A 27,740-nucleotide genomic window follows, 5' to 3' on the forward strand; every position below is an offset into this window, starting at 1 on the left:
GGGAAATCTGGTATTTAATATCTCATTCAACTGTAAATATCCCAAGATTCTTGGTAATAACTAATTTACCTCCAAATTCATTGTCTGACGTGCGATAGCTTGGGTAAAGAAAAAAGATGTTTGAGAATACTGTGAATAATCATTTTACATTGCAGTTTGTGGATAAAAGGTATTTCAGTCATGATACAGAAAGAAGAAAGATAGTGGAAGTGTTCAGTCATTCCTAAATTTTTCAGGAAGAGGGTCTATAATAATTGTCAAATTGTAATGCACAAAGTATGAGGAAAAGACAAGGTGAGCTAGGAGTCCTAATGCATGAAGGTAAATAACTTGGTCATCATTGTCTTTGAGACATGATGGGATGTGAAATAACATGGCAGTGGAAGAAGATACTTTATTCCAAAGGAGATGATTAGATGAGAAGTGAGTGTAACTTGCTTTGAGTATCAAATACATACATACATACATGCACACACACATATGCACACATATGTATACACATACACCTACATGACAATCCATGAACTGAAGCAGGACAAACATGGTAGATCACATTTTGATGAATGAAAAATAAAGGGAGAACATACATAATGTTGTAGTAGGAATAGATTAGAGACCTCTTGATCAGAAAGAGACCATGGATGATGAATTCCAAAAGCGAATTTACAAGTTGGCACGGAAGCAATTTGTAGCAATTATAAAGGATTTTTGCTATTGGGGTAACTGCTGGAGGCTTCTCTGCAAAGGCATGGTACTTGAAGCATTCTTTTCCTGCCTTTCTGATCACATCTTTCAGAAAGTAGATGTGATGAAAGTCACTGGTGTTCTGGACCTGCTCCTGACCAATAAGGAAAAACTAGCTCCCTAGGGGAGAAGTGACAAAAATCTTCTGAGCTCCCATCATGCCATTTTTGAATTTGTGATAGATAAAGAGAGAAATCCCATTCATTGTCTGATGTTTACCCCAGACCTTGGAAGGTAATTTTTTCAAAGACTTCAGAGAAAGAATACTTAGAATACCATAGCCTATTATGCTACAAAAGAAATTGGCTCAAGAAGGATGAGGCACTTTCAGTAATGACACAAGTTCTATGAGGAAAAGAAATTCTCAGGAGATGTCAGAGCAGAACAGTGTGTAGCTGTACAGGAAATTCAAGACTAAGTCATCGTGAAATTCAGAATTGTAAAGGTCTGTATAGAGTGTGGAAACAAGACCTGATTTTTAAACAACATATGCAGGAGCTGTAAGCAATAAGACGCATCCCGAAAAGTGGACTGGTCCTACGGGAAAAGAGGCAGGAACTCTAATGCAGAGATTGAGCTTCACATCCATAATGAAGACAACAGAACAGGTGTGGTTTGATTTTATTCATGTTCATTCTTCATTTATGTTGGATAAAGGACAAAGGAACGGGACAGCTTCTTTGGTGTGGATGGAACAATAGCAGCTAAAGAAGAAAAGTATAGATAATCAACTCGTATTTCTCTTGTTTTCTCTATGAAGAAAAAATGATCTTCGGCCTGGTCATCATTAAACAAAAATGGTTACCAGGCAACTGAAACCCACACTAAGTGAGCAGGTAGGAGAGAACACGGCTTCCCTCAGTCAGGTCAGGTTACCAGTTCCAGGCAAGTCTGATCCAAGAGTATTCCAAGAACCTGGAAATCGGACTGTTGAGCTTCTGTCAGGATTAGTGAAAAACTGGAGATAGGGAAATGCAGTCTCCATTTGAAGAAGGAGAAAGAAATGGGGTAGTTTCACTCTCTGGTAGGCCGATGAGCTGGACGTCAACGATTGGCCAACTGCTGGAGCATATTAATAAAGAGATGCTTGGGAGCGCTCAGAAATAGAAGTGATTATGATGAGTCTGCCTGGGTTCTTCAGAAATAAGTCATGACAGACCAACCTTCAGTTCCCTTTTTGACAAGTTAGACTAGGGGAATTCCACATCCATAATTAGTCAATAAGCGTTTTAGATGTGCTCGTAGGTCCACTGTGCTCAACTTTGGAAATAGACAGCAAAAGTGAAGACTTCCTTCAAGAAGCATTCATTCTTATGAGAGAGACAACATGTAAATAGGTACAGAATACACACACACACACACACACGCATGCACACATATATACATACCTCCCATATACATATATGTGTGTATTCACTCTGCTTGTTATAGCTGCTATTACCTTCACTCTCAGATTACTTTGCATCTAACATACATACACAGACACATATATGCTAGGTAAAAATATGGTACAGATTCTCTCTACATACCTATACATACACACATACATTTTGTTGTTGTTCAGTCACTTTTTAGTTGTATGCAACTCTTCCTGACTTCATTTGGTGTTTTCTTGACGAAGACACTGGAGTGATTTGCCATTTCCCATTTTACAGACAAGGAAACTGAGGCAAACACAGTGAAGTGACTTGCCCCAAGTAACCTAGCTAGTAAGTGTCTGAGGCTGGATTTGAACTCTGGAAAGTAAATCTTCCTGATTTCAAGCCTAGTGCTCTGTTATGCCACCTTGCTGCCCACATATACACTACATATATATGTATACACAAAGTACAAACTATATTAAATATATGTATATGTATATAGAGTCTGTACTTTGTGTGTACATACATGTGTAGAATACATATGTGCATGTATATATCTTTGTGTATACATATATACATGTATGTATATGCACATGTATTTGTATATTAGTTGCAAAGTGTTCTGAGAGGGCAGGCAATAGCAGCTGAAACAGTCAGGAAGGGCTTCCTCCAAAGAGTGGGATTTGAGCTGTCTTAAAGGAAGGAAGTCAGGGAAGCTAAGAGGTGTAAGTGGTGAGGGAAAACCTTCCATGAATGGAAGACAGCTAGAGAAAAGTTTCATCAGGCATTGGAGAAAGTTCCTCGTGATCTTTGGGGATTGGATGGAAAGCCATGGGCTGGGTTGCAGGCTGTTAAGTTTATTTGAAACTGGTTGATCAAACCAGCCCTGCAGGGAAATCTCTAACAGAATGTTATATATCGTGGCACCTGATCTGTTCCATGCTTTTCATGTCTTAGATGAGGGAATGGACAGCAGGCTCATCACATTTTCAGTTAATGAAAAGCTAGGAGGGAGAGCTAATACATCAGCTGACAGAAATGAGATCTTAAATGACCTTAAAGAGCCAAAACAAAGGGCCAACTTTAAAAAGATGCACCAGTAGGGATATAGTCAAAGCCTTTAATTTCATTTTAAAAATCTACTAGAAAAGTAAAGAGTGGGGTGTCTGGGTCAGGCCCCTTCATCAACTCCTTCTTGGACTATTGCGATTGCTGCTGGTGGGTCTGCCTGACTCAAAGCTCTCCCCACTCCATTCCATCCTCTATTCAGCCACTAAAGTAATTTTCCTGAAACTCAAGTCTAACCATACTTCCTCTGAACTCATTAAACTCTAGGGGTTTCCTATCACCTCCAGGATCAAATACAGAATGCTCTGTTTGATATTCAAAGCCCTTCATAACCTACCCAGTCCTCCCCATCACCATACCCCTTTTGAGTTGTCTTATCTTTTACTCCCTACTACACACAACGTCTTCAATCCAGTGACATCAGCGTCTCCTGACTGTTCCATGAACAAAAACCCACGTCTCCCACTTCTGGACATTTCCCTTGATTGTCCAGCCCTCATGTCTAGAATGCTCTTCCTCCTCCTCTCTGCTTCCTGGCTTCCCTGGCTTTCTTCAAGTCCCAACTAAAATCCCACCTTCCAAGAAACCTTTCCCAACCTCTTTTAATTCTAGTGTCTTCCCTCTTTTAAGTATTTCCTACTGAGCTTGTATTTACAGGTTTGTTTGCTCATTGCCCTCCCACCCCCACCCAGATTGTGAACAACATGAAGACTTTGGTCTCCTCTGGATTCCCCAGTGCCTAAGAAAGTGCCTGGCACATAGTGAGAGCTTCATAAAAGTTTGTTAACTGACCCAGACAAGGTAACTATTCATCTGAAAATTACCCAGTTTTTTAGTGAATCATAAACTCGATCTAAGTCAACACTGTGACGTGGCAGCCTCATAACCATAGACTTAATTTAATTATGTGGTACAACTCAGAAGTAGAGGGTTCAGAGTTAGGGAATTTCTCTTCCCTTTTGAATTCTTCCCTGTTTATAACACATTTTGGGTACTGTATTTAATCTTGGGTACTACATTTTCCAAAGGACATTGAGAACCTGGAGTATGTCCAGAGAAGGGCAACTGGTCTGGTGAGAAGACCCAGAACCATGCCATATAAGGACCAGTTGAAGAAACTGAGGATGTTTTGCTTGGAAAAGAAGGAACTCTTTGGGAATAAGAGTATAATTTAAAACTGCTCCACTAACTAGCTGGTGGTAAACTTGCATTCAACTCATGGTGGCATCTTGGATTGATGGCTCATAATATTGTCCTGCCCTAACATTGTCCTGCATAGTGACAAAACAGACATGTCATTGTGGAATTTTAGAACAAGTACTTCATCTCTCTCTCAATTTTTCCTGAATAATGAACAATACATTTTCCAAATAATTTGTGAATGTTGAAATCATCCAGGTCTTCCACACTCTTTTCTTGAGAAATTTATGACAAGGATCCATTAGCATGTACTACGTGTTTTGCAAAACCAAAAAAAAAAATTAACTGGAGTCTTTTCATCACCCCAATTTTTTTTGTTAACCTGTTTTGTTAAGTGCCCCTTTTTTTCTTCAGGGGAACATTTTCTTCATATTTATATCCCAGTACAATTCACCTACCTTTGACTCAGAGCTTTTCTGTTCTGTTTGAGATGGGTAATAATCTTCAAGTCCCATACTGGAAATTTTTAAAGTGGATTTTATTTTGGGGGATAGATATGTTTCCAGTTGGCAAAACCTGAGGACAAGAGGAAAAATCCAAAACCACCCTTCCTACAATCCCGGCCAGTGATTCTGGCTTTTGTTTAGCCAGATAAAAGGGGACTTCCCCACTTTTTTTTTGAAACTTTACCAACTAATCTTTGCTTCCTCCTTTGCTGGTCTGAAAAAGGGGTGATTCTGTTTCCTATAAGGACATTGGTAGGTTTATTTTGTATATATGTGCTTGTTTGTTTAAAGAGTAAAGATACCGTGTTTACAATAGTGGCCCAGAGCTTTTAGGGAGAGCAGAAACAGAACTAGACGGGTGAGTGCCCAGGAGGCTGGTTGACCCACTGAGCAACTTCCTCTTTCCTTAACAGTGGAGGCAGCTGGCTCCTACCATTTTGCTGTAGCCTGAAATGATGATGGTTCGAGAGAACTGAGAGCTAACACAAAGGCAGCAGAGGAAGCAGAAAGCACTCTGAGTTTTGAATCAAAGACCTACATTCAGATCCCAGCTCTGGTACTTACTTTTTTTGCTCAGTTGTGTCCAACTCTTTGTAACTCCATTTGGAGTTTTCTTGGCAGAGATACTGGATGGGTTTACTATTTCCTTCTCTAGCTCATTTTACAGCTGAGGCAACTGAGGCAAACAGGGTGAAGTGACTTCAGGCAAATCATCTCACCTGTCCAAGCCTCAGGGTCCTCATTTGACAAATGAAAGGAAGAAAACAAGTGTTAATATATTAAGTTCCTACTCTGTGCTAAGCACTTTATATGCATCTTATTTGATCCTCACAACAACTGGGAGGTAGGGGCTGTTATTACCCCCTATAACAGATGAGGAAAATGATGTAGGTCAAAGTGAAGTGGCTTGCCTAGGATTATCTAAGTGTCCAGGGCTGCATTTGAACTCAGGTCTTCCAGACTTTAGATCCAATGCTCCGTCCACTGAACCGGATGGTGTTTAAAGACCCTTCTGGTTTGTGGTACTATGGAAGTGATAAACCTTCCATCCTTCAGGGCCACACCAAGGGTGCCTGGTCACTGGGTGGAGGGAAATACAACACCTACGGAAAAAAAAGAAGAAAGTCAGGGCACCAAGGGTGGTCTTTTGGGTGGGTGGGGGACCAAGAAGGGAGGGAAGTTATTAATGAGATTAACTTGAAACAGGGAGAGACCAGTGAAGGAGTGATGGTGTTAAAGAAACATTTTACCTGCTTCTCAACTTCACCAGGCACGTCATTGGCATGTAGACATTTAGAGCTCTGTGATTGCACAAAGCACTGAATCAGCATTAGTGTTATGCTCTTTATTGTGTTTTTTATGGTGTCGTAGGCAAAATTGTAGAACTGGAGAAATGATGGGATTTAGAATCAGAAAGGACTCAATGGGTTATTAAGCCCACCTCTTCATTTTACAAACCAGACAACTGAGGCTTATCCAGGTTTCAGGATTTGCCCTAGATCGTAAAGGCAGTAAGCAGGAGAATCAGGATTTGAACATAAACCTCTTGACTCTATAGTCAGCTGCCCCACTTAGGCTCTCTTCTAATACTCTCCTTAGCACACTGAAGACATTTAAGAAAGCTTGCTGACCTGACACTCATTTTGCAAATGAAATAACTGAGTCAGGGAGATAAAGTGACTTGCCCAAAGTTAGATAGTGGCAGAATCAGGACTAAATCCATTTTCGACAGCCCGTGAATGTTTTCCTTTGGGAAATACGGCATGACACCCACTCGTGATTTGTTCTCAATGGGGAACTCCCTTGTGTGGAAATTTCCTTCACTGATTTAGATGAGCCACTCATCTGTACATTATAGTCTTCGAGATCTTCCTGGGGCACGTGGAGGTTAAATGACTCACCTGTGGTCACAAGCTAATTGTCAGTTGAACGTGCTATACAAGCATGCATCCATATTTCCTGACTATGAGAGAACCTGAGATCAGCCTTGGAAAGTCTGTCTGCTTGCTGCTCCTGCAAACTTTGATTCCCCGCTTTGTTAGCTCACTAGCTTGTCTTGTTAAAATGCATCCCTTCCCCCTCCCCCCTTCCCCACTTTTGCACCACAAATAACAATCAATTGCTCCTTGGATAATATTTTTGTATAAACTCACCATGCCTCTTGACTGTGAGTGATGACACTTTCAAGGCATCAGCTGCATCAGTATCACATTTCCAAAGCCTGCGATTCCTCGGGCTCCTCACATTGAGGTCCCATTTCTCCCACCTTTGTGTGCCGACGCCCAGCGTTGCCTGTCTAGGATTGAGGTTCACATGATCTGACAACAGCCTTGTCCTTTCTGTCATCAAAGCTCATTAGGAGCTCTGGCAGGCCGGGAGGGGGGAAATTCTGAATAATCAGTTTGGGGCCAAAGATTGTGTCTCATCACGTATTTCCGAACTCAACGACCCACAGAGCATGTTTGCTATCCCCCTGAAGGAGTACAGAAAACTCTTGGTCTGGGTAGCGTGTCTCTGGCAGGATGTGCCCATACTAGCCCTTCCCTAAAATTGCCAACCATCCACCTCCACCCTGACCCCCACATATACCTGCATTCCATATGGGAAATCTTCCATGCCTGGAATGTTCCAGATTCCCAGGGAACTGGCACTTCCTGCCTATAATCTCAGAGGTGGGAAACCAGGCATAACTAAGAAAGATTTCTGCCCTTCTTATAAAACTCTTGGTCCCAGGTCCAAGTCAGTATTAGCTGAGCTGTCCCAACCATCCACCACTGAAAGCCTGGAGACTTGTCTGAGAGACTGGCATGACTCAGGTGCCAGGCCAGTGGGCAGCTCTCACTGGCATCACTAATCTCCTTCTTCCTCCCATGGACATGAAAGTCTCTGTACCCAAGGCTGGACGGCTGTGCGTCCAGGCCCTTTCCCAGATCTGATTGTGCCTTTGCCTTACAGTTGACAGAGATCTGGACGTTTTCTCAACCCACCTTCTGTTCCCTCCCTCTCCTACCTTTTCCTAGATGTTTCAAGTATAGGACCTTACCTTTTAGGAGGCTAAATGCACCTGGAGCAAACAGTCTTTCATTTTACATTATTGGTTTCTCACCCTCAACTTTTTTTTTTCCTGGGGGAATCTCTCAAATCTCTAAAAAGTAACTACATCAAGCGAAGACTTTTTCTTCCATCCCCCAAACACCCATGCTCAGAACACCATGGGACGATGAAGTAGACTCTTTGGATTCTGGTTAATCTCTGCAATTCTGGTGCACCTGTGACTGTGTGAGCCTGACACAAGGCAAAGATAGTATGACTGTCTTTGAAGCATACACCCCTCACTGCCCAAGATGGTTGCATGGGGGTGGGACTGTCAGGATTACCAGGTTCAACATGAGCAAACGGTGTTATCACAGATACCATCCTCTTCACCCAATTGAAGCCAAAGATGTGTAAAAAATGTGGTGGATTAGAATTTGTCTCCTCTGCTTGGGCCAGAATCAGAATTCTAAAGCCCTGCCCTCCAAGGGCCAGACCATAAGCTAGTTTTTCCTCAAAAGGCATTGAAATTGTACTGCAGATATAATTGGTCCAGGGAAGTAAACACTTGGACCTTTGAGCTTCCTGATAACCCAGCTACTAAAACTAGGTCACAAATAGTTCCTGGCTTCTCTTTCAGGTTTTGGACTGGCAAAACTACCCAGAGGTGGGGAGTAAATCGGTGCTGTGTCCCTACTGAATGGCCATCCTTCCTTTGCTTTGGCTAAGCAGACCTCCTTTTGTTAACTGTCTGATGCCAACAACCCTCTTGTTTCATTCCAGTCTCAAGGCTGAGATTCCAGGCTGGCCTGAGTCACGCCAGGACTGCTGTACTGCCCGAGTCAGGCCATGAAACTGGACTCTTATGCTCACTTCTTTTGGAGGTGAGCTTGTTACCATTTGGTCATTTCAGTTGTATCTGACGCTTTGTGACCCCATTTGTGGTTTTCTTGGCAGAGATGCTGTAGTGGTTTGCCATTTCCTTCTTCAGCTTATTTTACAGATAAGGAAACTGAGGCAGACAGGGTGATGTGACTTGCCCAGGGTAACACAGCTAGTCAGTGTCTGAGGTCAGATCTTCCCGACTCCAGGTCCAGTGCTCTATCCACTGTGCCACCTGGCTATCCCCCATCCTGCCACCTAACTGCCCCAGGGAGACATAGGCCTTTCAGGTCAGATTGTGCCCGGTAGAGGATGCTGAGGAAATAAGAGGACATGCTTTATAAGAAGGAGCTCAAGGACTTGGCCAAAGAAAAGACACTGGGGACAGGCACTCAATAAATGCATGCTAATTGATTGATTGACAAGACGGCTGTCATGTGTTTGAAAGTCCATCGTAGGAGTTCGGATCAGGCTCATTCTGCTTGGGTCCAGTGAAAACGGCGGGCAAAAGTTTCAGAGTTAGATTCTAGTCCAAGGAGAGGGAAATTAAAGTGCAACCCAAGACGTCAATTAAAGCTGACCAAGAGGTACCTCGACCCCACTTCCCTGGACTGCTTCTTTAGAATATTATGAAGGGATGCCAGGCTGAACCAAGCGGCCTCGAGCTCCCCTGATTGATCGATTGACTGATTGATGATAAGATCAATTAATCTACCCCAAGCCTTTATGAAACACCCAACACTGTAGTGGATTTGGGGCCTTGGAGCTGGAGAGGACCCCAAACACCCAGCAGTCCAAGCCCCTCCCTTGGCAGCTGAGGAAGGAGCCTGAGGCCCGGAGACTTTCTCCAAATACAGTGCCCACCCTTCCCTGGGAACACATTTATGAGTCAGGAACGTGCTAGAAGAGACTTTTGGACTTCTCTGCTTGTTCCCATCCTCACATTGAACTCAAGGACAACACGTTAGAATGTCTTGTTCTGCACAGCTGCGGCACAGAAGAGGACGCCTCCTCATGCTGGGAGTGAGGTGCACCGCTCATTCTCGATGTCACACATGCCGGCCCACCGGGGAGGCCTCTCACATCTGCTTGGCTCTGCTGGTCACCTCGTTCCCGCTGCTGCCAGCTGCTCAGGAGCAGCCTGGGTGTCAAGCCATGTCTTTTTTTTTTTAAATGTGATGTGTCTGTGGCTCATCCCCAAGGATATTGTGATAAGCAATGAATTTGCATACACGAGAAAACAGAGCCTACCATGAAAGGGTAATGCTAACCCGGCTTGTATGGAGAGGCAGTGGCTCATAGTGGATGGACAGATGGCCTTGGAACCAGAAAGATCTGGATTCTAGTCCTTCCTCCAACACATACTGCTTGTGTGGGGCAAGTCATTGTAGCCTCTTAATGTGCCGACAAGTGTCTGAGACTGTATATTAGTGACTAGTTACTGATACAGACTTTTTCTAGAAGGGAGTTCCCTATAGGAATGAAGTCAACCTCATGCAGATAAATCTCATATGTGAATAAATATGACCAGATTTAACACTGCAAAAATGCTGCTCCCACTTGGTGAATTAGGGCATTCTTTGGTAAAGAAAATGAAAGAAAGCAATAGCAACCTGGCCTGGGTCTGAAAATGTGTTAAGAAGCTGCTAAAGTGGTTCATGCAAGAGGTCTAATGATGGTGCTTATATTTCTATAGTACCTTCACACTTGAAAAATCCTTTACACGTCTTATCTTGGTTATTCTTTACTGCATCCTTACAAGATTGGTGGTGCAGATAAGACTGGCTTTACTTTAGAAATGAGGAGACTGAGGCTCACCAGGATGAAATAGCTAGCATTGATAGGTTAAGTGACTTATGTATTATTGGGTGACTCAGTTGGGGTTGGAAGCCAGGTCTTCTGATTCCAAGATATGGTGGTCATAGTGGAAATCAAAAAGAGGGAGGAGGATTCAAGACAAGTTATAGGAAGAGAATCAACAGGACCTGGAAAGTGATTGGTTATGAGGGAGGCAGAGACAGATGGGGAGAGGCCAAGAGAGAGAAAGAAGAGGAGAGGGAGGGGGAGAAACTTTGATGAAAATGGAGAGTAGGAGAAAGGAGAAAGAGAAAGGAAAGAAGAAAGAGAGGAAGGAAGAAAGAAAGGGAGGGAGGAAGGAAGGTAGAAAGGAAAGATGGAAGGAAGGAAGGAAGGAAGGAAGGAAGGAAGGAAGGATCCTAGGAAGGAAGAAGGGAAGAAAGAAGGAAGGAAGGAGGAATGCACAAAAATGGTAAAAGCCAGTGCAAGATCAGTGAACATCTAATGGTTCAATTCAGCTAGAATAGAGAGTGAATAAAGAGGAATTGCATAAAATAAGGCTGAAAACTATAGAATCCTAGACTGAGGGCTCCCACCCAGGGGAATATCCTAATTTTGCAAATGAAGAAATGGAGACACAGACTGCTTAAGTGACTTGCCTGATGTCTTGCTGCTAATAAGAGGCAGAGCCATGATTTCAAACCAAATGATTTGACTTTTAACCCAGCGCTCTTTCATTTTACTCTAAATATTTGTTGATTGGATGAATAGCACCCTATGGAATGTTCCTTAGTTGTATTGGGAGCCACTGAGACGATGGAATGGAAAGATCAAAATTGCGTAAGGAGAAATATTTTGGGAGCAACGAGTCGAATGGTTTGGAAAAATGGAGGCTATGAGGCAGAAGTCCCAGTAGTATGGGAGAGATGTAATGTGGCTCTGTACAAGAGTGGAGGAGGGCATATGTATGAGAGCAGCTGAGGAAATAAGAATTGGCAGCATTTGGAAACAAGAGGAAAAAGAGGAAGGACAGGACTTTGGAGGATGATAATGAGTATGGAGCTCTGCATATCCCTGAAAAAGGAAGTCTCTAAATTTATGCTTCTGTTATCCATATTCCACCACAGAAAATAGTTGGAAACATAGGACCAGCGTTCAGGGGAGCTCAGCTGTACCTGTAGCTCAGTCATCTGCATAAATATCTCAATTGAAGCCATGGGAATGGACCAGGGGGAGAGTTTAGAAAGATAAGGCTGAGAATTGAGGACCGAGTCTTAAGACGCACCCATATTTAGTCACTGGGACAGAAAATATGAACCAGAGATCTAGAAGATCTGGAAAGAGCAAGAGCATGGAAGCAAGGGATGGTCAGAACATCAAGAAGCAAACAATAGCCAAGTTAAGCCAACAAGCATTTATTAAGCAGCTCCCGTGTGCCAGGCACTGTGATAAGCACTGGGAGTACAAAGACAGGTCAAAGTCTCTTTCCTCAAGGAGCTCACACAAGGGAGACAACATGTAAACAATTATGTAGCAACAAGACATATGCAGGATAAATTGGACATAATCAATGGAGGAAAGGTACTAGAACTGGGGAGATCAGAAATAGCTCTTTGTTGAAGATGGGCTTTTAGTTGGGACTTGGAAGGGAGCCAAATGCAGTCAAATGCTGAAGAAAACTCCAAAGGAATGGGCACTGATCTATTTTGTCAATGAAGAAGTCACTGGTGACCATGGGCAAGAATGTTTCGGTAGAGTGGCAAGAGCAGGAGGCAGATTACGAGAGGTTGAGGAGTGAGAGAGGAGGAAGTGATCATAGTAAACCCCTTTCTGGAAGTTCATTCATGAGGACAGATGGAGAGGAAGAAGCAGATTTCAAGGGTAGCTGTATCCATGGAGTAGATTTTGTTTGTTTTTGTTGGATAAGAAGAATTGAAAGTGTTATAGATGAAAGAGAAGGAGCCAAAAGAGAAGATGAAATGAATGATAATGAGGGGAGGTGTAATAACATTTTTATAAAGGAATGTTTACAAGTGTCACTAATGGTGCCTGGAAAAAGCAGCACATAGAGCACCCTCAGCTTGGGGATGGGTGCACACGGGGGTCCACTCCTTGGTAGGGAGAGCAAAACCCAGAATACTGTCATGAAGCTACTGCCAGGAGGTCACTACGTGAAGACCAAGACATGGATCAGGAAAGAGCAGTGGAGATGCTCTTCTAATAATTTCATAGTTTAACTGGCTTGTGAGCTTGGTACTAAGTTCTATTGTTTCTATGCTGCTGATGGATTACTAGTGCCATCAACAACTTCTACATTTGTCACCCCACCCTAGTTGTAGCACTAGAGCACTAGATAACAATGAATCAAGATCACGACAAAAGTGAGGGATTTTTGGAAATTATTTTTGTGTATACTTGTCTCTATAGACATATGTATATGTGAATATACATATGTGTGTGATATGCAGTTATGTATTTGCCTGGGCATCTTTATTCTAAGAGGAAAATTTTATTTTTATCAAGATTGATAATGAAATTTATAACATCTTGTTACTTATACCACTTTTACTTAAGGCTATTGAAGTCTCCAGTCCTAGAATGATTTCTGCTGTGCCTCAGTTAACCAGGTTTTCCGGACTCAACAAAGACAAATCTGGTGACCAGGCATTTCTGGGGGACTCACTGTGTATATATATTCTGTTGCCCGAGTTAAACTAAGTCTAGGTTTGCAACATCAGTGGTATCAGTGATATCTACTATTAGATTGTAAGATCCTTGAGGGCAGGTACTGCTTTACTTTCATAATTTTATTCTCAGAGGCTGGTCCAGTGGGTGGCACAAAGTAGGCACTTTAAGTTATTATTCATGCCTTCATCCCTGGATTTTTCCTTCCTCTGAATTTCTGTGCCACCTCAGTGATTACAAGGGTGCATACATCTACCCCTTGCTTATCTACAGTCTCGGGACAGTTCTCTCTCTTTCTTTCCTTCCCCCACCCCCATGGGTCTGTGAGTTCCTGATGGGAGGTTCTGAGAGTATCTCCTGCTTTTCTGTTCTCTCTAGCACTAAACATAGAACTTGAGAGAAGCTTCTTCCTCTTGAACACTCGGAAATAGGGACAGGTGCTCTCCAAAGCTCTATGGATGCTGCGGTTTCTTTGGGAATCCTCTTCTTTTCATGTTTCCTAATCAGAAATGAACTTGCTAAGATTTGATGTACTTGCTTTAAAAACATCATACTTCTGAAGATGATTTTTCTCATAATTTTGCCCTTATTAAGAAGAGCTTGGATTTATTTTGCACTGGATTTATGATTCCTTTGGTCTAGGGAGCTTTTGGGGAGGAACTCCCTTCAGTAACGGAAGTCTGTGCTTTCTCTACACCTGATTGTCTTAGATTAGAGCTTCTTGACCTAGGCGTGTAGATTTCAGGGCTTCTGTGATTTTGTTGTTTTTAAGATATTTTGACGCCTGTATTTCCACATACTTCTTTTCCTTTGTAATCCTATGTATTATCTCTCCCCTGTTAATTGTAAGCTGGTGAGAGCTGGGGTGCATTTCTCTTCTTTGTATCTTCAGAGCTTAGCTCAGTGTCTGATGCGTGATAGGCATTTGATGAATGCTTGTTGACTTATGCATTTAAAAACAGTATTCTGAGAATTCCAAAGGCTTTGTCAGATGCCAAAAGACTGCATGCCACAAAAACCTTTTAAGAGTTTCTGTCTGAGAGAACGTTGTTGCTCTGTGGCAGTGAAAGGTTATGGGATGTACCTGGGGTCACACAGACTATGTGTATGAGGCAAAAGCCCTCCTGGGCTTCCAGGCTCTGGACTGACTTCCTACCTGCTGCACTCCATGTACTCTCATCTGTATGATGATCAATTAAAACTTCACTTCCCAAACCATTATTGAGGAGAAGAATGATCTCCTCAAAAGGCCAGAGACATAAGGACAGGAACACTAGCAACAACCACCCCGTGGCACAGTGAGAATCAGAAATATAAACCTCAGAGAGACTGAACTCCAAAAAAGGCTGAAAGTCAGAGAGCTTTTTACTTTTTTCTTACCTAGAAGGAGGGTTTGCATTCTTTCTACTTTTCACTAGAAACCTTACTCATCACTTTTTAAAGAATCTGTATGTGAAGCCAGTGCCTAAAATGAAGAGCTGGACAGGAGGGGCTAGCCAGACATTCCCCATTGAGAAGCCGAGCTCTGTGAGAAGCCCAGTGAATGATCATGAAAAAGCTTCCACTTCACCACAACTAGGATGAAAATTATATTGGATTCCCTCTCCTGCACCCTAAACCCCTAGGTTTAATATACTTGCAGAGACATAAGAGTTCATGATAACAGCCCAGGGCTGAAGAAGCATTTTTTGTTTTTCAAAACCACAGTCGTGTGTCATTTTGTTGGCATAGCAAAAATATCAGGATTCCAGACAGGCTGAAAAAAACCAGTGGCACAGCCATGCAGAAGGAGCCAGGGCATACTCGATGTCTTTAAATAGAGTGTTTTTCTGAAAACCACCATCAACATGCCCTGTGTGTTGAACTGGATGGTCCCCGTGGAAGCCTGGTTCAGGCCAGTTAAATGTGAGGGTGGCCTTTTGCTCCTTCTTCTCTGTCAGCCTGATGAATTTGTGTCCTTACTGTCCAACCTGTCGGGACTGTGATGTTGCCTCTCCTGGGTCGTCTGTTCTTGCTTCGTAGTGATGGTGTTCTGACGGTTCATCCAGATGGCGTCCCCACCCTCTTGTAGTAACCCCCAAAGTCATCTTCTGGATTGTGCAGCTCAGGCTGCTCTTTGCAGTATGTTTCCTGTGGCTAAGTCGTGCTGTCGGAGTCACGGGGAAATGATTGCCTTGTTTGAGGAATGGTAACTCCTATTCCGAGGCTCAGAGGGCTTATGCCCGTATTTGGTCCTTTATTGAATGACCTAAATTTTCTTCTCCTCTTATGTTTAATTGAAACAACACAGCTTGCTTCAGTCAAGTTTTCAGATGACCAGGATTGAGTCATTCACTGATGACTCTGGCAATAAGAGAGTAAGGTGATAAGTCTTTGGGAGAAGTTATTCTCGGTAGAATGTAAGCTTCTAGAGGGCAGAGACCATTTTGTTTTGTCTAGGCAGCCCTGAAGATAGAACACTTGTCCTGGAGTCAGGAAAACTTGATTTCAAATGCAGCTTCAGGCACTTAGTAGCTGTGGGACCCTGGGCAAGTCACCTCATAGCTCTTTGCCTCAGTTTCCTTAACTGTAAAGTGGGGATAAAATAGCACCTGCCTCACAGGGCTGTTGTGAGGATCATATGAAATAATATTTGTAAAGCGCTTAGCATGGAGCCTGTCACATAGTAGGTACTTAACAAATGCTTCCCCTTTTCTCCTTCCCTTTGAATCTTCAGCATCTAGCCCTGTGTGTTGGTGGGTGTTTTAGAAATGTTTGTTGAGTTGAATTGAACTCCTCTGATAACCTAGCTTTAAGCACCTGTTACATCATCAACTGTGACGAACACTAGTGTTACTATAAATTGAAGAGACTGGCATCCATAGACTGCACATATATATCGGTCATTCGTGATTGTCAAGCACCTTCCCAGGATGATAGGGAAAGGGGAATGGCCCTGTAGGACCCAGCCTTCTCCCAATAACCTCCCCTCCTGCAGCTATCCCCAGAACTGTACTTCCCTGAAAACCAGTGCTTTTAATCTTTTTTTTTTGTGTGTCCTGGACCCCTTTGACAGCCTCATGAAGCCTTTGAGCCTTTTCTCAGAATAACGTTTTTAAATTGAGAGGATTGTGAAGTAAACCAAGTATTTTGTAATAATTACCTTTTTTTTTTTAAAGTTCACAGATGCCAGGCAAGAGCCACTGCCTTAGACCTACCCTGAAATTTTCACCATAATAGATTCAGAGAGAGCAGATGGGTGGCCTTGGGGTGGGGGTGAGGTTCAAAGAACAGTCTACGTGAGGTACCAGGATCTGTAAAGAAGGCAGTTTTTAGAAGTCCTCAAGAGAAATGTTTCTGTCTCTATTGGTACCTTCTCTTGCAATGACTCCCAGCAATTACAGACATGAGAATATAGTGCTGACTGTGAAGAGCAGTAGCAGGGGGGCCTCCCCCAGGAAAGTGTGATGAAACTTGGGGGAGCTGAGAGAGTGCTGGAAAGATGCTGGACCAGGGCAGAAGGTTTCCCTAAAGAAAATTGGTTAGCTCCCTGTGTGCCCAAAAGCCACCTCTTGTCTTGTTTTCTTTAAATCTATGATCTTTATGCTTAAACTGAACCCTTCTCAGCATTACAAGGATGTAAGACATCTCCAGAGGCCTAGGGATGGAAAATGCTGTCCATATCCAAAGAAAGAACTATGGAAGTCGAATCGCTATCACTTATTTTTACCTTCTGTTGAGTTTTGTTTCCTCTTTCTGATGGTTCCTCCTATTGGTTTTAATTTTTCCTTACAACTTCACTAATGTGAAAATATGTTTAATGGGTATGTAAATGTAAAGCCGATATCAGATTGAGTGCCATCTTGGGGAGGGTGGGGGGAGGAAGGGGGAGAAAAATTTTCAACTCAAAAGCATATGGAAGTGATTGTTGATAAATCAAAGTAAATTAATAAAATTTAAAAAAAGAAAAAATAAATCTATGATCTTAAAAGAGGGACTTAGCACCAGGCTGAGGTGCTGAATCCTACAATTTTAAAGGAGGATTGCATTTTAACCAAGAAAAACCGTCATGGCCACCATGAGAAAATCCAACAACTGCAAACAGCATTACATGATTTGGACGTGTAGATGATCCGTATCCCATCAGCAACATATTTAATTCCTGACCATTTTTGCCATCCCAGCAGCAAGGAAATGTCTTGTAAAAAGGATGTACATGCACATCCGGGGAAATCTAATGTCAGAGTGGGATATGCTTTTCAAAAATTTAGACAGGGATTTGTTCCTTAAGCAGAAGCAATCCCCAACTCCACAGACGTAAAGCCTTTTATCTGATAGAAATCTTGACTCCCCTGGTGACCACTCCTAATATACCTCAACCAAACATCAGCCCTTTTCACAGCCACCTGGGATGTGTAATTGCAATGGATGATTCACTGTTTTAAAAAATTCCACATGAAAGTCAGGTATATCTGATTCTTAATCTGTTGGGTCTATTTTAGGAATGTCCTGAATTGAAGGCAAGGGAGTGGGGATGGATTGCATCACCACTGAAAGTTTCTCCATTGACCACATGCATTATTTTTATTTTTGTTTATTATTTTGGAAATTCTGCCAATTCCCTTAGGCCTGATCATGCTACCAATCAGCACAGACACTTTGACCTGGGCCAGGTTGATTCTCTTTTGGCAAGCTGTTGGCCCCCTGGTCCCAGGACTCACCAGGAATCTTCCTCTGCCTTCCTAGTAGCTAGGATTATAGGCATGTGATGCAATGCTCACCTCCCCACGCGTTTATAAAAGACCATTGGTGACCCATAATCTGAGCTAGAAACATGTTCTGGTGTGATCACCTTAAAGAAATGCAGCATACAAAAATGTGAACTTTAGAAGATTGCTGCTGCATTGTTCACCTATTGCTTTTAAAATAGATTTCAAATGGGAAAAAAATTTTGTTAAAGTTTTTTAAATTTTTATTTTTTATTATCTTTTTTTGAAAAAAAGATTTTTAAAAAGTACGTACTTTGCTAGGATATAGTTACATAAAGTGAAGTACACCATTGTCTGAACTGTTAACTTTGTATTGTCCTGCCACCATTAAACTTCCTTCTTCCCTGCTCCCATTGTCTTCCATTGCTCAGAATGCTAAGTAGCCTGGGAAGCCAACCTTGGACAAGCAACATCTGACTGACTGTGTCCTGATGTTCCAACATCAAAGCTTCAGAGAGAGAACTCCCCTCTCCTTTTTTCCACAGAGAGATGATCTCAAAGAACAGGCTAGGTTAGGTGCAAATCTCCCCACAGCAGGCGACTTTTACAGTTCCCCAGAGAACAGCTCCTGGTTCTGCATCTCCCCTTCAGCTGCCTCCCAGGGAATTAGAGACTTCTGGATGACTTGTTTTCTCTACAGAGGAAAAAAAAATAACTCTTCCCCTGCCACACACAAAGCAAGTCTGTTACATCATTTTGTTGGTGTCTTGTTTGCTCAGTGAATCTGTTTTTAAAGACCTATAAAATGAGATATCTGGCCAAAGATTCTGAAGAGTTCCTTGAGGGAAACAAGGAAGCTTTCATGTCCCTTTAACAATAATTCTTGGTGCCTTTTCTTTTTAGCTTGACAGTCATTAATTGATCTGCTGCTTCTCCATCCTCCCTCCCTTGTAAGAAAGAAAACAAGTCAAGCAAAATTAACTGAGTTGTCTGTCTGACAGTGAATGCAAACTCCCACCGCCATTGTGTACCACCTCCACTGAAAGAAGAGTGTCTGATTCATTATCCATTTCCCCAGACCAAGATAGGTCACTCCAGTTAATCAAGGTGCTAAATCATTCTGTAGCTCTTTTTTCTTAACTAGGTGATGGAGTCTGTTGTGCATATCACTCTCCAGGTTCTGTGCATTTTGTTTTGTATCAGTTGATTAGTTTTCCCGTGTTTCTCTGAGTTCCTCATAATCGTCTTCCTATTCCATGCAATATATTCATGTATATTCACAGACAAGTTTTCCCAACTATCTTCCAGTCAATGGTTACCACCCCACCTCTTTTTGCTTCTAGCCTTTGGAGCTTCACTTTGAATGACGAGGTGGATCTGGCTAGAATGAGTGGTAATAAGAAGGGCATACTAAAGGTATTCTTCCTTAGTCAGACAGTATCCCCTGAAACCCACGGCAATGCTGCTGCCGTTTCCCTAAGAAATACTTTGGGAGAGGTGGAATTTTGACATACAATAAGAAAAGGCTGCCCAAAATAGCTGAGATGTGTGCTACATGACTACCTTTTAACAACGGGCCAAATTCATTCCGTTCCTGATGAAACTTCCAGGTGGCATCCAAGTTTAGCTACAAGTAGAACAATTTGTTTTGGGTCTGGTACCCACAAAACTCAAAGGCAGACAAGTTGGGCTTCAAAATGGCCAGATGGCCAGATTCTGACATTCAAGCGTCATCTTAACTTTAACAGGGTGTCTAGGGTTGGAGGAGTTTAGGTTACAGAAAGATCAGCTTTGTCCTCTTAGTTGGAACCCTCCTTTAGGCTGGCAGAGACACTCTCTCCCAGCACCTCCTTTCTGCCATCCTTATGGGCAAGGGTTTCTCTGGGTCATTGACATCGCCTGGTCCTTCACTTGGGTGGCATAGGGCCACTGACTGATAGGAGCGAACTACTCAGGAGTAAACTTGCCTCAGGCATCTTCCTGTTTGCAAACCCCCTTTCCCCTAACAACACTGTTTTAAAATTTGATTGTGCCCAAGGAGAAATCCCAAGGTTTAGATTCGCTCAGTTTATTACCTTCCTCCAGGAGTTTAAGTTTGAAAAGTAGTGAGTGTCTCCTACAGCTCCCGAGCCCTGGTTCAGGTGAGTTAGACAGAGTTTCCAAACATCTTCCCCATTCACTTTCATCTCTACACTTAGCTTTCACTAATGTCTTTCCAGTGGCTTCTTCTTCACAGCAATGAAATCCACAGATCACAAACAATTATGGGTGATCATTTTATATAGCTCACAAAATCAAAGCTAATAAAACATAAATAATAAGTATCATTTTAATGAAGAGGGGTATGTTTTGGAATGGAAATGCACTGTAGGCCATCTCCTCTTTTCCACCTGCTTATCCAGGTGTGGGAGTCCATGTCCCCACCTGGGAGCGCGCATCGGTGAGCGCGCCCTGAAGCCCACCCTGGAGTCTAATGCGGAAAACGAACCGGAGCCTCCCATGGCCTCCCTTAGCCTCCGGGAGGCCTGTCTCCAACACAGACAGTGACACGGGGGGACGAGGGCATGCGCGGCACCTGTGATGATGCCTCCCTATGCAAGAGGTTTGCTGTAAGTGTCGGTTACTGGCATGACCCTTATATTCAACATTTTGTGAGGCTGTCAAAAGAAAGGAAGGCTCCTGAAATTAACAGAGGGTACTTTGCTCGGGTTCATGGTGTCAATCAGCTGCTAAAGGCTTTCCTAAAGAAGACAGAATGCAATTGTCAAGTTATAAATCTTGGTGCTGGAATGGATACTACATTCTGGATATTAAAGGATGAAAATCTTCTACCAAAAAATATTTTGAAGTTGACTTTCCAATGATAGTCACAAGAAAACTATATAGTATCAAAGCCAAATCTTCTCTATCAAAACCAATCCAGGAATTACATACAGAAGAATCTTTTCTACTAGATGGACATGTCTTGGATTCAAATAGATTTGCCATTGTGGGAGAAGATCTCAGAGACTTACACAGCCTGGAAGAGAAACTAAAGAAATGTAACATGAATACACAATTACCAACCCTGCTGATGGCAGAATGTGTACTGGTTTACATGACACCGGAGCAGTCAGCAAGTCTTATAAAATGGGCAGCCAACACCTTTGAAACAGAGATGTTCACAAACTATGAACAGGTTCATATGGATGATGAGTGTGGGCAGATCATGGTTGAGAACCTTCGAAGGCGACAGTGTGACCTGGCTGGAGTCGAAACCTGCAAATCTTTAGACTCTCAGAAACAGCGTCTGCTGTCAAATGGTTGGGAGAAAGCTTCTGCTGTTGACATGATGGAATTATATAGCAGTCTGCCCCGAGCGGAAGTGAGCAGGATAGAATTGCTTGAATTCCTTGATGAAATGGAGCTTCTTGAACAACTTATGCAGCATTACTGTCTTTGTTGGGCAACAAAAGGTGGAAACAACCTAGGTCTCAAGGATATCACCTACTAATAATTTCTTCAGGGAAGTTGTTGAACCAGAAGCTGAAGCTACCATCCCTTCCACGGAAGAAATGCTTTAGAGCTTTCTGCGGTGAAAGAACAGTGCATGTACACATCTCACTCTCTTCAGTGTCACCCACACTCCCAAAAGACTCAAGTAACCAGTGTTGCTGGGGATGTTTCCTGGTGTTTTATTGTGTTAATAAAACTCTCTCTTGCCTTTATGAGGAAAAAAAAATGCACTGTACTTGGGAGGGGAGATACTGCTGAATGCTGAAAGCTTTGTTATAATCTACTGTAGTAGAATCAAGCAACTACGCTGTCTCCCATAGCTATTGGTGATGTTCTCATGGCTCAGCCCCCTGAGCAAGACAGCAGCAGTTCCTTCTGCCTCTGCCCTTCAAAACTGAAAGTGAAGCTGTTCTCAAACTTCTTGGTGCAGTTTCCTGGAACCATGTCCAAACCTCTGCCCATGTGCTCAGGTCAGACTCCTGAGTGTGGAATAATTCTGTCTAACAGCCTTTGCCCAGGGACAACATTGTTCTTCTGAGACACAATCCTTCCTCAGCCCATTGCTCATGACACACCAGAAGGCTCTGTTGTGACCAAACACCATTAAGCTAGAACTACCCTTGTGCATTTCTCCCTGCGGGTATGCAATTAATCCGCGGGAAAGAGTACGGACGAGGATGTCAGCAAAGACACTGTGGAATGTTTGTACATGAGAAAATTATGCAAACTATTCTTTTTCTCTGAAGTTTGAAGAAAACGAGCCAATTAAAGAATTCTAAACGCCAAAAGCTGACATGTTCCCTAAATCAGTAATTGACAAAAAAGAACAAATATACAGTAAACATCCAAAAGTGGTAGGCTAAGTAACCTATGGCATTAATAACTAGTCTTGTAGCTATAAATCATTATCTTCACATCAAATTAGTAAGAGGGCCAGTCAGTTATATGAGTCGAACAGATTGTAAAATGAAACTCTGTACTGATGAAGGAGATCTCTCTCTCTCTCTCTCTCTCTCTCTCTCTCTCTCTCTCTCTCTCTCTCTCTCTCTCTCTCTCTCTCTCTCTCTCTCCCTCTCCCTCTCCCTCTCCCTCTCCCTCTCCCTCTCCCTCTCCCTCTCCCTCTCCCTCTCCCTCTCCTTCCCTCACTTCCTTCCCCCTGGGGTCAGGTCTCTGTTTGTAGTGGAATGTCACTTTCTCATTCACTTATGAATACATTTAATTTCTCCTTTAAGCAAAGCCGTGCCATTACCTTGTATTCCTCTCATTATCTTGTAGGAATGACTAGAAGCAACCAGGCGGCATGTTGGTTGGCTAGCACACTGGATCTGGAGTCGGGAAGACCTGATTTCACATGTGGCCTCAGAGACCTCCTAGCTGTGTGAGTGCGAGCAAGTCATTTCACCTTTATCTGCCTAAATTTCCTCATTTCTAAAAATCAGGATAATAACAGCACCTTCCTTCCATGGTTGTTATGAGGACAAAATGAGATAAAATGTATAAAGTCCTTTGCAAATCTTAAAGTATTATATAAATACTAGCTATTATTATCATATTGTATTTTAATATGTAGGTTAAGATTTGGTGGACAAAGGCAGCTAGATAGCACAGTGGATAGAGCACCCACCCTGAAGTCAGGAGGACCTGAGTTCAAATCCGGCCTCAGACCAAACACTTGACATTTACTAGCTGTGTGACCTTGGGCAAGTCACTTAATCCCAATTGCCTAAAAAAGGAAAAAAAAGAAAAAACAAAAGATTTGGTGGACATCTTAAATTATGAATATATATGTGTGTATATATGTTAGTATACTCATGTATATATGAAGGTAAGGAGGTCAGATAAAGTTGTCCCTTTTTTTCCAAATATAGACAGATGATAGGTAGGTAGATAGATAGGTGATAGGTAGAGGTACAGACATTTACATCAACTTGCCTGAGGCATCCTCCAACTTCCCAAGCCTCCTTCCTCCACTGCTACTGTTTTAATGTATTTTTACCCAAGGAAGATATACATATATATCTCAAAGGAGAGAAAACTGTATCTTACTCTCATATGCACAAGTTAAGACAAAGCATTGTAATTTATTAAAGCTGCAAAGTCATTGGACACTGAATGACATAAGCTCTTTACCTCCATTGCTAATTTTTCTCCCCAGAGAGAAAATGTCATAGGGATATTTATGGATTTCATGAAAGTCATTATAATTAATTTTTTTTCTCAATCCCATGTGAGATTGCAGTCTGTCTTTCCTTGACCTAACTGCCTGTAGTCAACATACATTAAGCATACCTGCTCAACACAAGGTCCTGTGCCTCAGCCTTGAGGATACAGACAATAGAATGAGTCCTTGTCCTCTCAGACCTAATATTCTAGTGACTAAATGCACATGAGTGCACACAGAATTGATCCCAAGAGGGAGAAAATGCTCACAACTGGGGTGTTCAGGGTTGCGTAGGTTGTGAAACAGGAGTGTGCTTTGTGGAATACTGGAGACTTCCTAAGGCAGAAGTGAGGTGACAGACAAGGACAGCTTGTACACAGGTACCCAGGAGGTGAAATGTCCCATATAAATGTAAGTAAGAATGCCAATTTCCCTGACATTGTAGGCAAAGAACAGTCATGAAATGAGGAGGGCAACCCAATGGAAGCCGTATTGTACAGGGCTTTCGATGTCAGACTGAGGATTCTGCATTTTCTACTAATGGTAGTAGGTGTCCTTCGAAGGTTTGGGGTTGTGGATATTTGGAAATGGTCAAAGCTGCATTTTAGGAGAATGTTGATTTTTTTTATTCATTCAGGAATACTTTTCATTTGCCCTTTTAAACAATTCATATAATCATGTTACCAAAGGGATAGTTGATAGAGTTATTTTTTTAAAAAATCATTTTGGAAGAAGACAAGGGAAATAGTGAACCAGGAAAAATAAAAAAAGGTCCATAGCACTGACATATCTGGGCAGCTAGGTGGTACAGTGGATAGAGTGCTGGATCTGGAATCAGAAAGACCTGAGTTCAAATCTGGTTTCAGGCACTTCCTAGCTGCGTGACCCTGGGCAAATCACTTCACACTGTTTGCCTCATTTCCTCATCTGTAAAATGAGCTGGAGAAGGAAATGGCAATCCAGTCCAGTATCTTTGCCAAGGAAACCCCAAATGGGGTCATGGAGAGTCAGACATGACTGAAACAACTGAACAACAACTTACACACCTGAATCATGCTCTAAAGCAGTAAACATCACAATTAATTAGTGCTCCTTGAAAAATCACAAGGTAGGTTGGTGGAATGGGCTAGATGACGAAGACTCAGAAACCACAGAACTCAATAGTTGTCATGTATTCCAGGGAACACAAGTTACTTAGGGAAGACAAGAACTGGAAAACCAGAAAAAAGGTTGGCAGAAATTAGCTTTATTCCACTCATTCGCACCATATATCACAATGGCCTTGAAAGTTGTTTTGAATGTAAAAGATCAAATGATATTTTTCTTAAAGTGGAGAATAAAAATCATCTGCCTTTTAAAAATTTGGCTGCAGGGAAAGTTAATCAAATCAGAAATAGTGGCAATTACAAAAGATGACATAGGAAATTTTTATTACATGAAATAAAGTTTTATTTGGTGAACAAATTCAATGCAACCAAGGATAACTAGGGAAGGTGGCAATTGGGGGAATGCTTTATTTTGCATCAGATATCCCCAATAAGAGTCTTACATTCACTATATGCAGGAAAGCAAAATAGACCAGGAAACATTCTCTCAGTAAGTCAAAAGATATTAACAAACACTTCTCAAAACAAAAACTGCAAACTGTTAATGACCTCATGAAGGATTATTCCAATTCATTAGTAAGAGAAATGCAAATCAACACAACCCTGAAGTTTATCTGTTCCCCCGGAAAATTGTCAAAGATGACAAAATATGGAAATTGTCAAGGGGGGGGGTTGCTGTCTTGAGATGGGCACACTAACATTCTTTTGGTAGACTTATGGATTTGGTCCACCCATCTGGAAAGCCATTGAGAATTATAATTTTAAAAAGAGATTCCACTCCTGCTGACCCAGAAAGCACACCACTAAGTCTCTATTCCTAAGATTTCAGGGACTCTAACATGAAATATAACATAGTCCTATATGAAGTAAAGTATGTATAGAAATGCCCTTTGTAATAGCAACCCCCCCAAAAAAAAAAACCAAACAAACTAGAAACAAAGTAATGCTCATTGATTGGGGAATAGTTTAAAAAAATAGTGGCACGTGAATGGGATGAAATGTTATTGTGCCATAAGAAACGATAAGTAAGAATTCCAAGAACTAATATCAAACGAAGGTGGCAGAACTGGAAAGATTGTACACAATGGCTATGAAAATGTGGGTGAAGAGAACAACAAAGAAAGTAAACTTTGTGAAGTCATAACAGTCAACTTGATTCTTAGGAAGAGAGAAGATGCCTCCATCTCTACTTCGGAGCAGGAGGTCTATGGGTGTGCAACCTGGAAAATATTCTTATACTTAGCTGAACAATTAATTGGATTTACTGCACTTTCTCTTTAAAAAAAATATTTTTAGAAAGAGGGGGTAGGGAGATGAATATATCCAGAAATGAAGTTGATATTAGAAAATCAATATTTTAAAAATCCTTTTCCCCTCACAGAAGTGCCCAAGTCCTTTGCCTTTTTGACTGAAGATGCTAGCTAAAGAATGTCTTTTTCTGTCTCGTATTTGGTACCTAGAGAAGAGAGAATGAGCTGACGTGCATTTAGTTAATAGCAGGAATGTAGCTGCATCAAGCCGTAGGTAAATGTGAAACATCTGAGGTTTTGTGACCCCACCCCTCCTACTTTGTCAGGTCTCAAGCCGGGTACCCTCAGTGACCCTCAACTGATGTCCATGTCCCCTTGAAGTTCCCTTCTCTGCCTTCCTCCCAGGCAGCTTTCAAGGCTCTGAACATTTGAAACCCCTTCCTTTCAATTCCTCTGTCACAATTGGCCTGCTTACTCATTGGTTGCTAATATGACAGGTAACTTATCCGATGAAGTAATCCACACTGATGCTAAAGAGTTAATGTATGAACCATGCTGGGCACATCTATTGGTACTCTATAATGATTTGAGTGCCTAGGTGTGACCAGGAGGTGAATGGGGCTTCCTCCCCACCCCCACCCCACCCCTGCCTCTACTCTCAACATGTGCATTTTTATTAGACTTTTCTAAAGATACTTTTTCTCATTTATTGTTCTAATGGCTGGCATGTCAGGCAGAATGATGGCCTGTTGAGGGTGGAAGCCACAGTGTTGCCTCCTTAGCCTGGAATTTCAAGTCCCCCTTAATTCCTAATCTTCCCTCTCATTACTCTGCCAGAAGCGGCCAAATGGTGCACTGATAGAGCATTGGGCCTGGAGTCAGGAAGACCTGAATTCACATCTAGACTCAGACGTGTCCTAGCTGTGGGACCCTGAGCAAAACATTTAATTTCTGTCTGCCTCAGTTTCCTCATCTGTAGAATGCGAAAACTATATTTTACCCTTCCAGAGTTGCTGTGAGAGTCAGATGTGATGATATTTATAAAGTTCTTTCCAGACCTTACAGTGCTATATAAATGCTGGCTATTATTTTTGTTGTTGAGTCATTTCAATTGTGTCTGATTTTTTGTGACCCCATTTGGGGTTTTCTTGGCAAAGATACTGGAGTGGTTTGCCATTTCCTTCTCCAGCTCATGTTACAGATGAAGAAACTAAGGCAACTAGGGTGAAGTGACTCGCCCAAGGTCACACAGCTAAGTATCTAAATCCAGATTTGAACTCAAGTCTTCCTGACCCCAGGCCTGGCACTCTAACCACTGCAGCACCGCCTTGCTACCCTCTGGCTATTATTATTACCCCCCTTTCACAAATTCACCTAATACACACATTCTTTTAATTCTATGTCTGTATTCATCCTGACCTCACCTACCTTTCACCTCTGACAAACTGAAGTACCTGCTTGTTGAAGTCTTCACCATCTTCCAGGGCTCACTCCAAGAATCATCCCCTTCATGATCTCCCTAGGCTTCTGTGGTTATTGCTTTGGCTAAATTCTACAGCATTAGCCAGGTGGCGCAGTGGGTAGAGCACCCCGGCCCAGAGTCAGGAAGATTCATCTTCCCAAGTTCTAATCTGGCCTCAGACTAGTTGTGTGACCCTGGGTGAGTCACTTAGGAGAAGAAAATGGCAGACCACTCCAGTCCCCTCTGCCAAGAAAACCTCAGATGGGGTCACAAAGAGTTGGACATGACTTAAAAACAACAAATTCTAGAAACACTTACACTTTATTTACTCAATGTTGCCCAGATTATATTATTGTTTATCA

The 27,740-nt window shown here is 42.2% G+C and overlaps 1 protein-coding gene across 1 annotated transcript; it reads left to right on the forward strand.

Annotated features, from left to right (window-relative positions):
- Positions 1–20,461: 20,461 nt before the first annotated feature.
- On the forward strand, positions 20,462–21,611 carry LOC110210210 (leucine carboxyl methyltransferase 1-like). Its single transcript, XM_078147626.1, is given in 2 exon segments — positions 20,462–20,736; positions 20,739–21,611. Coding segments are annotated over 2 exon segments (927 nt in total). The 5' UTR covers positions 20,462–20,468; the 3' UTR covers positions 21,398–21,611.
- Positions 21,612–27,740: the final 6,129 nt, after the last annotated feature.

Source organism: Phascolarctos cinereus, unplaced genomic scaffold, assembly GCF_003287225.1.
Source record: "Phascolarctos cinereus isolate Bilbo 61053 unplaced genomic scaffold, phaCin_HiC Scaffold_7;HRSCAF=346, whole genome shotgun sequence".
Taxonomy (NCBI): Eukaryota; Metazoa; Chordata; class Mammalia; order Diprotodontia; family Phascolarctidae; genus Phascolarctos; species Phascolarctos cinereus.